A 17,256-nucleotide genomic window follows, 5' to 3' on the forward strand; every position below is an offset into this window, starting at 1 on the left:
CAGGACATCATGTTGCAGCTTACAAGACTTTAGTCAGGCCACACATACAAGTATTGTGTTCAATTCTGGTTGCCACATTACTGGAAGGACATGGAGGTTTTGGAGAAGGTGCAGAAGAGGTTTACCAGGATGCTGCCTGGATTGGAGTGTATTAGCTATAAGGAGAGGCTAGAAAAACTCAGGTTCTTTTCTCTGGAGTGGTGGAGGCTGAGGGGAGACTTGATCGAAGTCTATAAAATTATGAGATGCACAGATAGGGTTGATAGTCAGAAGTTTTTTCCCCAGAGTTGAAATGTCTAATGCCAGGGGACACGTATTTAAGAGGAGAGGGGAAGAGTTCAAAGGAGACATGAGGGGCAATTTTTTTTATTTTTTTTTTAAAAACAGAGAGAGAAGTAGGAGTGTGGAACGCACTGCCAGGAGTGGTGGTTGAGGAGGATACGATTAGGGCATTTAAGGGGCTTTTAGATAAGTGCATGAATATGCAAGGAATGGTGGGATATGGACCAAGGGCAGGCAGAAGGGATTAGTTTCATTTGGCGTCATGTTCAGCACAACATCGTGGGCCCTATGCTGCACTGTTCCATATATATATGGAAAAGAAAGTATAAGTAAAGTGAGCTCTCTACAGATTTTGTTTTTGATATTAATAATGGGGAAGAAAAGGAAATGACAGATGAATTGAAAAAGATATTTTGTGATGTCTTCACTGGACAGGACACAGATATAAGTAACATCCCAGACATAATTGTGAATTAGGAGGTGAAGACAATGGAATTAACCTAAAACAAGTATATTCACTAGGGAAAGGTATTAAGAAAATTATTAGAATAAAAGCAGTCAAGTCCCAGGTCTTTTAAAAAAAGAAACCTCTACTTAAATATGAGCAAGCACAGGTTTTACTTTTCAAGAATTTGCTAAATTCTGGAATGTCCAATCAGGTTAGAAGCTAGCAAATGTGACTCCAGTCAAGAAAACAGGGAAAGCAGAAATCTACAGGCCAGTTAACTAATACATTATAGGGAAAAAGCTAGAATCTATAATGGAGGAGGATACAACAGGGTATTTAGAAAGAAAGAGACAACAAGATGTAGAGCTGGATGAACACAGCAGGCCAAGCAGCATCATAGGAACAGTAAGGCTGACGTTTCGGGCTTAGACCCTTCATCAGAAATGGGGGAGGGGAAGGGGGTTCTGAAATAAATAGGGAGAGAGGGGGAGACGGATAGAAGATGGATAAAGGAGAAGATAGGTGGAGAGGAAACAAGACAGGTCAAAGAGGCGGGGATGGAGCCAGTAAAGGTGAGTGTAGGTGGGGAGATAGGTCAGTCCAGGGAGGACGGACAGGTCAAGGGGGCGGGATGAGGTTAGTAGGTAGGAAATGGGGGTGCAGCTTGAGGTGGGAGGAGGGGATAGGTGGGAGGAAGAACAGATTAGGGAGGCGGGGACAAACTGGGCTGGTTTTGGGATGCGGTAGGGGGAGGGGAGATTTTGAAGCTTGTGAAATCCACATTGATACCATTGGGCGGCAGGGTTCCCAAGCGGAATAGGAATTGCTGTTCCTGCAACCTACGGGTAGCATCGTTGTGGCACTGCAGGAGGCCCAGGATGGACATGTCGTCTGAGGAATGGGAGGGGGAGTTGAAATGGTTCGCGACTGGGAGTTGCAGTTGTTTATTGCGAACCGAGCGTAGGTGTTCTGCAAAGCGGTCCCCAAGCCTCCGCTTGGTTTCCCCGATGTAGAGGAGGCCACAACGGGTACAGCGGATGCAGGATACCACATTAGCTAGCTAGAATACACCTCCTCCCACCCATCTTCCTGCAAAAATGCCATCCCCTATTCCCAATTCCTTCGCCTCCGCCGCATCTGCTCCCAGGATGAGGCATTTCACTCCCGTACATCTCAGATGTCCTCGTTTTTCAAGGACCGCAACTCCCCCACCGCCCCCCTGCAGTGGTTGAGAACGCCCTCGACCGTATCTCCCGCATTTCCCGCAACTCATCCCTCACACCCCGTCCCCGCAATAACAACCAAAAAAGAATCCCCCTCGTCCTCCCGTACCACCCCACCAACCTCCAGATCCAACGCATCATCCTCCGACACTTCCGCCATCTGCAATCTGACCCCACCACCAAAGACATTTTTCCCTCCCCACCCTTATCTGCTTTCCAGAGGGACCACTCTCTCCGTGACTCCCTTGTCCGTTCCACACTCCCCTCCAGCCCCACCACACCCGGCACTTTTCCCTGCAACCGCAGGAAGTGCTACTTCTGCCCCTACACCTCCCTCACCCCCATCCCAGGCCCCAAGAAGACTTTCCACATCAAGCAGATGTTCACCTGCACATCTGCTAATGTTGTATACTGCATCCGCTGTACCCGTTGTGGCCTCCTCTACATCGGGGAAACCAGGCGGAGGCTTGGGGACTGCTTTGCAGAACACCTACGCTCGGTTCACAATAAACAACGGCACCTCCCAGTCGCGAACCATTTCAACTCCCCCTCCCATTCCTCAGACGACATGTCCATCCTGGGCCTCCTGCAGTGCCACAACGATGCCACCCGAAGGTTGCAGGAACAGCAATTCCTATTCCGCTTGGGAACCCTGCAGCCCAATGGTATCAATGTGGATTTCACAAGCTTCAAAATCTCCCCTCCCCCTACCGCATCCCAAAACCAGCCCCGCTCGTCCCCGCCTCCCTAACCTGTTCTTCCTCCCACCTATCCCCTCCTCCCACCTCAAGCCGCACCTCCATTTCCTACCTACTAACCTCATCCCGCCCCCTTGACCTGTCCGTCCTCCCTGGACTGACCTATCTCCCCACCTACACTCACCTTTACTGGCTCCATCCCCGCCTCTTTGACCTGTCTTGTTTCCTCTCCACCTACCTTCTCCTCTATCCATCTTCTATCCGCCTCCCCTCTCTCCCTATTTATTTCAGAACCCCCTTCCCCTCCCCCATTTCTGATGAAGGGTCTAAGCCCGAAACGTCAGCCTTCCTGCTCCTCTGATGCTGCTTGGCCTGCTGTGTTCATCCAGCTCTACACCTTGTTATCTCAGATTCTCCAGCATCTGCAGTTCCTACTATGTCTGATACAATTTAGAAAGAAAGCCCAGTGCAATCAAGCAAAGTCAACATGGTGAATTCATGTTTGAATAGCTTATTGGAGCTTTTGGAAGTACTGTAATAACAAGAAATGTGGATAAAAGGGAACTTATGCATATGCTGTACTTCGATTTTCAGAGGGCATTTGACAAAGTGCCACATCAAAGGTTACTATACAAAACAAGAGTTCATGGTGTAGCACTTGATATAATAACAGAAATTGAGGACTAGTTGGAAACAGTAGGCATAAATAAGTTGTTTTTGAGTTACCAAGATGAGACCAGTGGTGTGCCACAGGAATCAGTGCCAATGCCTCGATTTTCCTAAGTTATATTAATAGCTTGCACAAGCGAAACAATAGTTGCTTAATTTCTTAATGGCACAAAGATAGATAGGAAACTAAATCATGAACAGGACACAAGGAGACTGCAGAGGGAGATAGAGGAGTTAGGCTAGTGGCCACAAATTTGGCAGATAGTGCACAAGAGAGAAAAATAAAGTAGAATTGTCTACCTTAGCAAGAAAGGTACAAAAAGCAGTATATTATTTAAATCAAAAGAGATTCCAGAACTCTGGGGTACAAACAGATCTGACCATCCTGGTATATGATCACTTGCATATTAAAGTTAATATGCAAGTACAGCAAGTGATTAGGAAGACAAATGGTATATTTTTGATTATTGAGGGGAATGGAATATAAAAATAGGGGGGTGTTTGCTACAGTTGTACAGGGCTTTAGTGAGATCGCATGTAGAGTGTTGTGCACAACTTTGGTCCCCTTATTTAAGAAAATATTTTAATGCATGAGGAGCGATTCAGAGAAGGTTCACTCAATTGATTCTGGGATTGGAGGGATTTTCTTGTGAGGAAAGGTTGGACAAGCTGGGCTTATATCCATTAGAGTTTGAAAAAATATGAAGTAATATTATTGGAACATTTATGATCCTAAGAGGACTTTACAGAGTCGATGGTGAAAGATACTGGCAGAGATTAGGCCCAGGAAAATGTTTTAAAATAATAGGTCTTCATGTAAGGTGTGGAAGAATCTTTTTCTCTCAGAATCATTGAAACTCTTTTCCCTGGAGAGTGACAGAAGCAGAATCACTGAATATACTTAATGTAGAGGTAGCTAAATCATTGAGTAACAAGGGAGTCAAAGGTTATCTGGTTGGGTGCGAAAATAACATTGAGGCCATAAGTCAGGCAAAATCTTTGGAGCAGACTCGAGAAAAAGGGCCTACTCCCACTCCTAATTTCTACCATTGTATAAGCATTTTCTTTGAAACAATGGCTGTTGTTGCCTTTATAAATTGTATTATAGTAAATTAAGTACCAGCAGCATTTGCTTGTTTCTTTCCTACTTTATCCCTGCTTTCATGCTGAACCTCTGACAACATTCCAATTATCAGTGCTGCATTCTTTTCAATTTTAAATTTATTTCCATTTAAATATGCATCAAGCAACCATTATTAATGCAGAATGTTGTAAAATTCCAACAAGTGACATTTTAAGATGTCTGATTTTAAGATTGTGGTCCCTTATTTTGAATTAACCCACCAGAGAAAGTAGTTTTCTGCATTTATCCTTCTTAACATCTCCTTTGTTTTAAATATCTCAATTAGATCACTTCTTAATCTTATAATATCAGTCTTAGCTCAGTAGGTAATATTTTCAACTCAGAATCAGTTGATGGAGTTCCAGTCCAAACCCAGAGGTTTAAACATATCACCTCAGCTCACTTAATTACAGTATTATAGAATGCTGCATAGTCAGAGGTGCCAACTTTTGGGCAAGATGTTAAACCAATGCCTCATTTATCCACTCAGAGATATATAGCACGGAAACAGACCCTTTGGTCCAACTCATCCATGCCGACCAGATATCCTAAATTAAGCTAGTCCCATATTGCTCTAAACCCTTCCTATTCATATACCCATCCAGATGCCTTTTAAAACGTTGTAATTGTACCAGCCTCCACCACCTTCCTCTGCATGAAAAAGGTGCACTTTAAGTCCCTTTTAAATCTTTCCCCTCTCACCTTAAACAAGTGCCCTCTAGTTTTGGACTTCCCCACCCCAGGGAAAAGACCTTGGCTATTCACCCTATCCACGCCCCTCATGATTTTATAAACCTCTATAAAGTCACCCCTCAGCCTCTGACGTTCCAGGGAAAATAGCCCCAGCCTATTCAGCCTCTCCCAATAGCTCAAACCCGGCAACTTCCTTGTAAATCTTTTCTGAACCCTTTCAAATTTCACAACTTCCTTCCTAAAGCAAGGAGACCAGAACTGCATGCAGTATTCCTAAAAAGTGGCCTCACCAATGTCCTGTACAGCTGCAACATGACATCCCAACTTCTTTACTCAATACACTGACCAATAAAGGCAAGCATGCCAAACACCTTCTACACTAACCTATCTACCTGCGACTCTACTTTCAAGGAACTATGAATGTGCACTCCAAAGTCTCTCTGTTCAGCAACATGCCCCAGGACTTTACCATTAAGTGCACAAGTCCTGCCCTGATTTGCCTTTTCAAAATGCAGCACCTCACCTCACCTCGAAATGAAACACTGTCTGCCATTCCTCAGCCCATTGGCCCATCTGATTCTTTGCTGTCCACTACACCTCCAAGTTTGGTGTCATCTGCAAACTTACTAAACAGCATGGTGGCTCAGTTGTTAGCACCGCTGCCACAGCACCAGGGACCCAGGTTCGATTCTACCCTCAGGCGAATGTCTGTGTGGAGTTTGCACATTCTCCCCGTGTCTCCGTGGGTTTCCTCTGGGTGCTCTGGTTTCCTACCACAGTCCAAAGATGTGCAGGCTAGGTGGATTGGCCATGCTAAATTGCCTGTAGCATTCAGGGATGTGTAGATTCGGTGGGTGAAAGGGAGATGGGTCTGGATGGAATGCTCTGTGGGTTGGTATGGACTTTTTGGGCTGAAGGGCCTGTTTCCACACTGTAGGGATTCTATGACACCTCGTATGTTCACATCCAAATCATTTATATAAATGACAAAAAACAGTGGACTCAGCACCAATCCTTGTGACACACCGCTGATCTCAGGCTTCCAGTGTGAAAAGCAACCCTCCACCACCACCCTATCTTCTACCTTTGAGCCAGTTCTATATCCAGATGGCTAGTTCTCCCTGCATTCCCGGTGATCCAACCTTGCTAAGCAGTCTACCAGGAGGAACCTTGTCAAATGCCTTACTGAATAGATCACATCTACCGCTCTGCCCTCAATCGTCTTAGTTACTTCTTCAAAAAACTCAATTATAGAGTCATAGAGTCCTACAGCACAGAGACAGGCCCAAGTTGGTCCAAATGACCAAAATGTCCATCCACGCTAACCCCATTCCCCTGCACCTGGCCTATATCCTTCTAAATCCATATCTCCTATCCATCTATTAGTCCAACTGCCTTTTAAATGTTGTTAATGTGCCCACCTCAACCACTTCCGCTGGCACCTCACTCCAACGCGTATGACCATCTGTGTAAAAACGTTGCCCGTCAGGTTCCCATGTATTCTTTCCCCCCTTACCTTAAACTAATGCCCTCTAGTCCTTGATTCCCCAACCATGGGAAAAAGACTGAGTGCATTCACCCTATCCATGCCTCGCACGATCTTATACAAAAATTAAGTTAGTGAGACATGAATTCCCATGCATAAAGCCACATTGACTATCCCTAATCAGTCCTTGCCTTTCCAAATACATGTAAATCTTGTTCTTCAGGATTCCCTCCAACAACTTGCCGGAGGACTTAATAGATTATGTAGCACTATTTCCAATGACAGCATGGGTGTACTTCCCAGAGTCCTGGACTGCTGTTATCATTCTTTTTAATTATTATTTATTATTCAAACAATACCATTGAAACAGATAATCTGGGTATTATTTATCTAATTGCAAAGAGAAATCAGCTGTTGGTTTCCTAATCTACAAGCGATTATATTTCAAAATATGTATTCAGTTCTAAAGCACCTTGGTCCATCCTAATGTTGTGAAATGTCATTTAATAAACAAAGGTTCTTTTCTTCCCATGTGTGTAGAAAGAAAGATATCTGAAAGCCAGTCTTCGTAACTTAATCCTTTAAAGCCAGGTGTAATTTTGGTCAATCTGCACTGAATCTCTTCAATGGCTAATATATTCTTCTTCTGAATGAAAGTCCAAAGACAAAATGCAAGATCACACACAGGCTCTGATCAAAGCACAATACAACTGCAACTTCACATCCTTAGTTTTGTACACCAATCATTTGAGATGAGGATCAGTAACCCAGTTACTTTTTTTTTTAAAAGCACATTTTGTACACATCAACATCCAAATCCCTTTACTTCTCCACAGTGCCTAGTCTTTCTTTATTAAGCAAGCATTTCGGATTGGCCTTTCTCAAATCCAGAGGAGAGGACTACTGTCTCTCTACAATAAACTCCATAGACCATAGCTTTGCCACTTACTTAACCTATAAAAGTGCCTTTGTAATTTCTTCCTCCTTGCCACACAACTCATCGTCTTCCTTAGTGTCATCTTCAAATCTGGACGTACATTAAATTTTTTTAATTGTTATCGATAAATACTAAAAACTGAAATCCACTGAAGATCGCTGCAGAACAAGAATTATCACACCGTACCCAGACCCGTGAGTGACTCATTTATTCTATTCCCTGCCTCAAACCTCTCAACCAATTAGCAGCAGACAGGAGAATAACCTCTCTCAACCAGATCCTTCTCCCACCCACTCTACAGAGGTGGTGTGCTACTGACTGATAGCCAATGCTCCCCAAAAGATTTGCAGGAATCAATAGGTTCCTGCATAGGTCACATGCAAGCTGACCCCATTCAGTAACTGCATACAGCAGATACAGCCATGCAAAAATATTTAAATGGCTCTTGAACTAGTTAGTTGTAATCTAAAAAACAAAAATTACAGGGCATGTTCGCTGCAGCCTCCCCACATTTTACACAATCCTAGTGTCTCCTACCGGATTTCCGGGCATTTTGTCACCTTTAGCAATGAAACTACAGAAGTACATTACTTAACGTACAGATTGGGAGCAGGAGTAGGCCATCTGACCCCTTGAGCCTGCTCCACTCTCCTATCTACGCTCAATATGTCAATCCAGATCAGCCTTAGAAGTATTCAGTCAGAGAATCCCTAGAGTGTGGAAGCAAGCCATTCAGCCTATCAAGTCCATGCGGGCTCTCTGAAGAGAATCCCACCCAGACCCACTCCCCTACCCTATCCCTGTAATCCTGCATTTCCCATGGCTAAATAACCCAACCGACATATCTTTGGACTGTGGGAGGAAACCCTTTACAGACTAATTAATGCCCCTCCGAAATGTTTCTCCATACCTCCAGCTTAAATGAGAAACCACTTGTTTTTAAATTATATCCCCGAACTCTAGACTTTCTACACAAGAAACATCCTCTCAAAATCCAGCCTGTTATGCCCCTCAGGATCTTAAATGCTTCAATAACATTAACTCTCATTCGTCTAAATTCCAATGGCCACAGGCCCAATCCTTCCTCATAAGATGACCCCTTCATCCAAAAAAATCAGTCACATGAAAAATCCCTGCACTGGCCCCAAAGCAGTTACATCCTTTCTTATACAGGGAGACCAAAATGATACAAGAACATCAGATGTGGTTTCATCAAAACCCAGCACAACTGTAATAAAACAATCTATCTTTACATTCCAATCCTCTTGCAACAAACAAATAAATTCCATTTACCTTCCTAATCACTTGCTGCATTTGAACACCAATTTTTTGTGAATCACGTATCAGGATACCAAGATCCACCTGTACCGCAGAGTTCATGATCTCTATTTAAACAAGATGCTGCTTTTCAACTCTTCCTGACAAAGTGAACAAGTTCATGTTATCCCTGATTATACTGTTATTTTTATGCCCAGTGACAGGGCAGCACGGTGGCTGAGTGGTTAGCACTGCTGCTTCATAGCTCCACGGACTCGGGTTCAACTCCACCCTCGGACGACTGTCTGTGTGGAGTTTGCACTTTCTCCCTGTGTGCTCTGGTTTCCTCCCACAGTCCAAAGATGTGTTGGTTAGGTAGATTAGCTATGGGAAATACAGGATTACAGGGACAGGGTAGGGTAGTGGGTCCGGGTGGGATTCTCTTCAGAGAGCCCGCATGGACTTGATGGGCTGAATGGCTTGCTTCCACACTGTAGGGATTCTATGACTTAACCTTGATTCCTTTGCAGACTCTATGTCCTCTTCACAAGTCACTCTCTTACCTAGCTTTGTCTCATCAGCAAATTTAGCAACTGTACATCAGGTCCCTTCATCCAAGCTGATCATTGATATTTGATCTATTGATATAGATTGTGAATAGTTGAGGCCTCAACACTGATCCCAATGGTACTTTCATGTTGCAAACCCATAAGTGACTCCCATTTAACCCTACGTTCTGTTAGCCCACCAATCTTCTATCCATGGTATAATATTAATGCCTACAGAATGAATTATTTTGATGTGGCACCTTGTCAAATGTCCATTGAAAATTTACATACACCACCACATCTGCACGATCTCTTTTATTCCCAACTCCTAAACTGGACACTGTGGAAACCTTTGAGACACTATCTGCTATTGTCATGTTTTTCAAAACGAAACAAGTTCATTTTGATTGCTCAGGAGTGCAATGAACAAAATAGCTATATTCCAGACTCAATGGATGTATTCAACTCCTACTTTTGCTCTGAGACAGTCTGATATTCATTGCAACCAATCTTTCAAATACTTTTAGATAACTTCAGTTTTATTCATTTCTCTGTAGGGTGTTAAAATAACAAGACAGAAAATTCAATTACTAAAAACAAAGTAAAATCAAGTCAAGAAGTCGCATAAACATTATGATATTACAGCAATGAAAATAATTCCTGTCTGTTGCTGCTACCCACATAAATGTAATAAAACAGTAACCAATTACTGGTCATATTGTATTATGATACAACCCATTAGATGCTGTTTGCATTTAAAAATGAAGCATGAGTTATATAATTCATTTTGAGGCAGGCTTGACAAGCATTAGTGTGTCAAGTTTTATAGTTTGCTGGATCAGGAGGCGAGGTAATTTTTATATCTTGCTGCAGCAGGAGACACAATGTTGAACAATGGCAGAGCATTGCAACAAAGAGAAGAAAGTATAATAGCAGTGGAGACTAGGAGGCACAGTGAGTGTCAGTGGAAGTGGGTGTTTGGGTTAAAGAACAAGCGTCAGTGGGAGGGAGACCAAAGAAGTACTCAGTGTGTCAGTGAAAATGGGCGTTTGAGTTAAAGTGCAAGCCGTGGGAGTGGAGACCCAGGAGTGTCAGTGAAAACCATAGACCCACAGAAGTTTCGAACATAGGCTGATTCAATTTGGTGTCTGTCAGCTCTTTATGAGAGCAACTCAAAATTCATCAGACAAATGAGGTGGTGGGATCTCATTGAGACTTATAAAATTCTAACAGGACGAGACAGGGTAGATGCAGGGAGGATGTTCCCAATGGTGGGTGTGTCCAGAACTGGGGGGGGTCACAGTCTGAGGATTTGGGGTAGACAATTTAAGATGGAGATGAGAAGACGTTTCTTCACTGAAAGAGTGGTGAGCCTGTGGAATTCATTACCACAGGAAGTAGTTGATGCCAAAACATTGAATGTATTCAACAGGTGATTAGATATAGCACTTGGAGCAAATGGGATCAAAGGTTTTGGGGAGCAAGCAGGATTAGGTTATTGAGTTGGACGATCAGCCATCACTGTGATGAATGGCGGAGCAGACTCAAAGGACTGAATGGCCTTCTCCTGCTTCTATTTTCTATGCTTCTATCCGACACTACAGCTCTCTTTTTCAATAATCTCAAATTTCACTTTAACTGATTATCGATTTCTACTCAAAGGACGTAATGGCCCTTGCCTAAACTACTTGCTGTGGCCAAGTGCTATCCTATTCAACAAACCTGTTGTGTAATGTGTCTTAAACATCCTTCTCATTCTTATAGCTACCTCAACAATTCCCTACCCACAGGAGATACAATTTCCTTATTTAAACCTTTGAATTCTACAAAGATTTATTGAATCTTTCTCATTATTATTAGCTCCAGCAGAGCTCTTCCAGTATTTTAAGTCTCTCCCTTGACTATCGTTTCCAATCTTGTAAGCTTTCAAAGACTTTAATGTCCTTTCTATAATGGTGCATTCAAAACCTCATGTTGTATTCCAAACCTAACCAGAGTTTCTAACTAATTTACCGTTGTTTTCATCTTCTTGTGTTGTATGTTCCTTATTATAAATCCCAAAAAGGTTGTGGCTACAATTTAACGTATATTCCCAAATTACACTCATTAAAACTATCTTTTACATATTCCTTTGATAGTCCTCCACAGATTGTCAAATCTCTTAATTTTTGAGTAGGCAGCATTTTTTGAGATTAAGTTTATGCCAAGTTAAGATCAGTTATACCTACAGAAAGGACAAGTGAACTAGCACTGAATATTGTAACATCTAAATGCCAATCCTTCTGAAATCTGTACAACACTAATTTATTCTAATTTTATATCCAATCTGCCAACCCATTTTCTATTTGCGCTGCTCCATGTCTCAACTGTACTACATGAACAGGAATACAGAGAAAATGTGGGTATCGGTACAGCTTGGGATAGAACTGAAAAGACAGCGGCAAGACATCATCATGACAGGGTTGGTTACACAGCAAGTGCACATGGAATTCAGACTGAAGCACTGACAGAAACTGGGAGATCAAGTTCAATGGAGTGATGACCCAGCAGGAGCAGGCATCCAGATCAGAGACAGATGCTAAAAAACAAGGGTTAGGAAGAAAAATTAGCCTCAGAGGAAGGGGAATCAAGGTTCGATGGGGAGCAGTGACTTAGCAGGGAGAGAGATTCAAGACAAAGACAGAGATTTGGAAAGATTCAGAAACTAGAGTGCAAAAAGAGAGGAGACAAATGCCGAGGGAGGCCATTTACAAAAACACGGGAAATGAGCAAAGCAATAGGGAATTTGGATCTTCAAGCCTGTGCTGCTATTCAATACAATCATAACTGATCCATTTTGTACTATCCCCAAATCTCATTATTTCCTTTGAAGGCAAAGGAAATTAACTTGTCTTAAATACACTTAACAATTGAGCATCTACATTGTTCTTAGGGTAGCAAATTCCAAAGAATCAACATCGAGTGAATGAATTTCTCATCTCAAAATGGCTGACACCTCTGACTGTAATTCCGTGCTTTAGAACCCTAAAACCCAGGGAAAACATCCACCAAGCATCTGCCTTACAAAGTCCCATAAGAATACGTTCCAATGAGATTGCCTCTCATTTTTCTAAATTCTGGAGAATATAAGTCTAGTCTATGTTAATCATATATAGAGTTTAATTGAATGCAGGTTTTGGGTGTTAATGAGGGGATTCACTTGTTCACCCATAAGATACAGGAGCAGAATTAGGTCATCTGGCCCACTGAGTCTGCTCCACCATTTGATCATGGCTGAAGTGTTTCTCAAACCTATTCTCCTGCCGTCTCTCAGAAACCCATGATCCCTTACCAATCAAGAACCTATCAATCTCTGTCTTAATTACACTCAATGACTTGGCCTCCACAGCCATCTGCAGCAATGAGTTTCACAGATTAACCACTCTCTGGCTGAAGAAACCCCCCCTCATCTCAGTTTGAAAAGGGTCATCCCTTTACTCTGAGGTCCTAGACTCTCCCACTAGAGGAAATGTCTTCTCCATGTCCATTCTATGCAGGCCTCTCAGTATCCTCTAAGTTTCAATCAGATTACCCCCATCCTTCTAAACTCCATCAAGTACAGACACAGAGATCTCAACCGTTCCTCATATGACAAGCTCTTCATGTTGGGTGTCAATCTTGCAAACCTTCTCCAGATGCCCTCAAAAACCTGCACATCCTTCCTTAGATATGAAGCCTAAAACTACTCACAACAGTTCAAATGTGGTCTGACTACAGCCTCAACAGTACATCTCTGCTCTTGTATTCTAGCCCTCTTGAAATGAAATGAATGTTAACATTGCATTTGCCTTCCTAACTGTCAACTGAACCTGCATGTTAATCTTAAGAGAATCCTGAACTAGGACTCCCAACTCCCTTTATGCCTCAGATTTCCAAAGCCTTTCACTGTTCAGAAAAATAGTCTACACCTCTACTTTTCCTACAAAAGTGCATAACCTCACACCTTGTCACATTGTATTTCATCTGCCACTTCTTTGCCCACTCTCCTAGCCTGTCTAAGTCCTTCTACAGTCTCCGTGCTTCTTCAACAATACCTGTCCCACCACCTATCTTTGTGTCATCTGCAAACTTAGCAAGAATGCCCTCGGTGCCTTCATCCAGACAGTTAATGTATAACTTGAATAACGGTGGTCCCAACACTGAACCCTGCGGACTCCATGAGTACCCAGCTACCATCCTGAAAGAGATACCCTTCTCTCTGCCTTCTGGCAGTCAGCCAGTACCTTGCCCCGAACTCCATGGACTCTTAACTTACTTAGAAACTTCTTTGCCAAAGACCTTCAAGAAATCCAAACAGATCGTATCCATTGGCTCTCCTTGGTCTAACTTGCTCTTTACCTCGTCAAAGAATTCTAACAGATTGGTCAGGTATGACCACCCCTTGACAAAGCCCTACTTCAGCATGCACTTCCAAGTACTCCGAAATCACATTCATAATAATGAACTCTAAAATCTTACCAAGGAATGAGAAGAACAAAGTCAGTAGACCAAGAATACAGACATTAAGTTTCTAAAATACCAGAGTGACAGTCTGGCAGAATGCAGATCTGTTTAACTGAATTCCATTCATTTTCATCCTAAACACGATACAATTTCTAGAAGTATAAATAAGAATAATACAATAGTTTCTAATTCTAATGTAATGATTCCACTATAGATCTCCATTTGATCCTCTACAGTTTTGATACTTTTGTTTTAAAAAGTATATTGCCAAATATTGATTTTACGGGTTACTTCCAACAACTTCTCCAAATGTCCTGACAGAGAAGTATTTGAGGATTGCTGTGGTCTATCCCATGTTACGCTTTCAGATAAGATTCTTTATAAAAGAGAATCAATTTAGAAATACACCTGTTCTACACATGTTCTCTCTGTACTTTTAACTTTGAGGTATGTGCAGATGAACAGAAACTACATACATTAAAGGTTAAAACAAAAAAAGGGTAATGTTTAATCTGGAAGACTGAGTAAAATAAAGGAAATTAGTCAAGATGCTTGTTCTTGTTTCTGAATTTTGGGTAAATTAGTTGTACACTGGTTTAATAAATTTACAAATGTGATCTTATGTAGGGGTGCAATTTTAAAGACCTGACGTACAACATTCCTTGTACTTACGAACAGCTCATTTATAGTGCCCTGCATTGTGTTCCAACATGCATACAAATCGACTTGTGAGTGGACTCCTGAACAGAACCTGTTCATAATCCAGGGACTGTCTGTAAATGGTGTGCAACCACCACTCTATACGGGTTCTCTGATATCAAGTCTTAGACAATACGAATCTCTCCGGTTCAACATCAGCAAGGCCAAAGACATCACTTTTGATATCCTCACCATAAATTCTACTCCTTAGCCTTGACCAAGGATACAGCTTTTCAGTCCACGTGTTACCATCAGGATCTGCAACGTTATATAGTTCCACCTTTTCACAAAAGAAACTTTCATACGTTTGGTCACTTCCAGACTGGACTACTCATATGGTGTCTCTGCTTGTCTCCTGTTTGCTTCCCTCCAACTTGTCCAAACCCCGGCTACCTCAACACTGCCTGCACTTGACTCTGCTAACCCATCAGCCATCACTTTTACTCCCTGATCATAATTTTATCTATCCATCAACACATTCAATTCAAAAATCTGGTCTTTGACCATAAATAGCTTTATGCCCCCATCCTACCCCAAGTTGCAGGTTCTTTTAGCACTACCCTCACTGATGATTAATTCTCCCAATTCCTTCGCAGTATCTCTCTCCTTTTTCCCCATCTGCAGTGAAGAAGCGATAAGGTGCTTAGTCTACTCCTACTCAAAAAAATTCTCTCTAGTGCTCTCTACCACTTTGTCTCTCATTAAAAATCTTCTCCAAACCCATCAATTCAAACAAAATATTGTTCTCTTGCTGGCTTAACATATATTCATTTGTGCCTATGTGCAAAGTGTCTTTGAGTGCTTCTTTAAATGTACTATATCAAGGCAAGTGGCTATGACGCGAAACACTTTGACACCATTGTTAGCTCAACTATAATCATCAGACAACAAAATAATTATGCTAAGTGAAAGTCACAGAGCAGGCTTTTAATTTTATGCCTCATTAAAAGAGGAAGAATCTCAGAGCAGGATAATGAAATACCAGACCTACTTAGGTCAGGTACCCAACAATAAAGGGTCAAACTTCCCCGCTAACATACCTCTGTGAACTGTTAACAAAATATTAAGTGCTTGTCTGTTGGGTTTAAGGGGATCCTACCTCGCACAAATGAAATTCCATCTTTACCATTAACAGCCACTTGAAAACGAATTCAGTGCATGTAGGATTGGAACATTTGAGAGATACAATATTATTTATATAAATTTAACTCTAGTCGTTTTTAAATTCAGTTCCAACAACAAGCTCAAGTAGATCCCCACAGATGTAAGAATCAGGCTGAAACTGTCCAGGTTTTCCAAATAAGACCCATAAAACCATTCCAGGGTGAATTCAAGCAATAAGTACACCTGCAGTTCAATTTCAAACTTCAGCTTCTTGTGAATGTTTTTCCCATGTACACATTGCTATGACCATCTTATAAGAGGGTGGACAAGCTACATAAATGATGGAAGCTGATCACTAGCAAGTCCATCAAGGTAATTCCACCAATTATCAATCTCAGTACAGTTTTCCAGCCCAGCAGATATCAAGGATATACTTAAGCAGCACACCATGACCACAAGTATGTATTCTTACTAATCTGTCGTTGTGTTTTGACAGCAAGGACCACATTTCTAAATTTCTCCATTTTTTGGAATTTTTTTCCTCAGACTGAGAGTCCAACATAATTAACTGAATACAAATAAGGTCAACTAGACTCTAACTGACCAAATTTATGCAGTTCTTATTCAAACTCTTACAAACAAAACTTGCACACTAAACTGTACATTAGAAGTAGTTTTTTGACTCTGCTGTTTTCAGTTACTTAACAACAATAATACAAATGCAAATGTTCATCATGTTTACGTGACACTTACCATTGCTGCCATCAGATTTCTCTTCTGACTGGCCTACACAAGATAAAAAAAAAGTACTTCTGTGATAATTCTGTACGACAGAAAAAGGCCAAATGAAATTTCTAAAATGTAAAGGAAATACCTGTATGTAAATATAGCAATTCAGATTGCAACCATTTTAGAAATTCTGGAGATTTTATTTTAACACAAAGACAGACCTTTAAAAGAATAATAGTTAAAATATCAAATGCAACACTTTTCACAAGCATAACCTGTCTCAAATTTCTCCAAAAGCAATGTATGAATTGCCCCAATCCCAATTTCTGCCAAACACTGATGCAACAGATCCCAAGTGCTCCTTTTTTTTTAAGGCACTTTTATTCTCAGGATATCGGTCTAACCAGTAAGGGTTGACACTTGAACCACCATCTGGTGCAAATGAATCCAAGGTGATGTGAGGGACTTTGTTCTAGCAATTAAGGAAGAGCACTGATATATGTCGAAGCTGAGACGATACATGACTTTGTAGGGAATGTAGCAGTGATAAAGATTCAGGAAAAGCTGCCATGGTGGCCTGCTGCAGATAGTCCATACAGCAGCTGTGGATCACAGGTGGTGGAGGGGGTGGAATGGATGTTTGGGAGTTGTGGACCAAATTGCAATCGAATGGATTGCTGGATGCTGCTGAATTTCAAGTGCTGGAACAATAGCATCCATCCCAGGCAAGTAGAGAATATTCTGTTAAACGTCTAACACATGCTTTGTTGGTGGTGGAAGGGCTTTGGGAGGACCAGAGCTGAGCCACTTCTGCCAAATATGTAGTCTGACCTGCTCCAGCAGCCGCAGCATTTATTAGCTGGTCCAGTTTCTGCACA

At 41.9% G+C, this 17,256-nt stretch overlaps 1 protein-coding gene across 2 annotated transcripts in view; it reads right to left on the reverse strand.

The window, feature by feature from the left end:
• The window catches only part of LOC109937412 (general transcription factor IIF subunit 2), a 103,072-nt gene that overhangs the window by 43,283 nt on the left and 42,533 nt on the right, over nucleotides 1-17,256 (reverse strand). The window contains exon 5 of one of the 2 annotated variants that reach the window (XM_048602903.1): nucleotides 16,403-16,435. The exons of the other annotated variant lie outside the window; for it this stretch is intronic. Within the exon in view, the coding sequence (XP_048458860.1) occupies nucleotides 16,403-16,435 (33 nt within the window). The remainder of the gene's footprint in view (nucleotides 1-16,402; nucleotides 16,436-17,256) is intronic. 2 annotated transcript variants of the gene reach the window in all.

This window comes from Rhincodon typus, chromosome 11 (assembly GCF_021869965.1).
Source record: "Rhincodon typus isolate 14 chromosome 11, sRhiTyp1.1, whole genome shotgun sequence".
Taxonomy (NCBI): Eukaryota; Metazoa; Chordata; class Chondrichthyes; order Orectolobiformes; family Rhincodontidae; genus Rhincodon; species Rhincodon typus.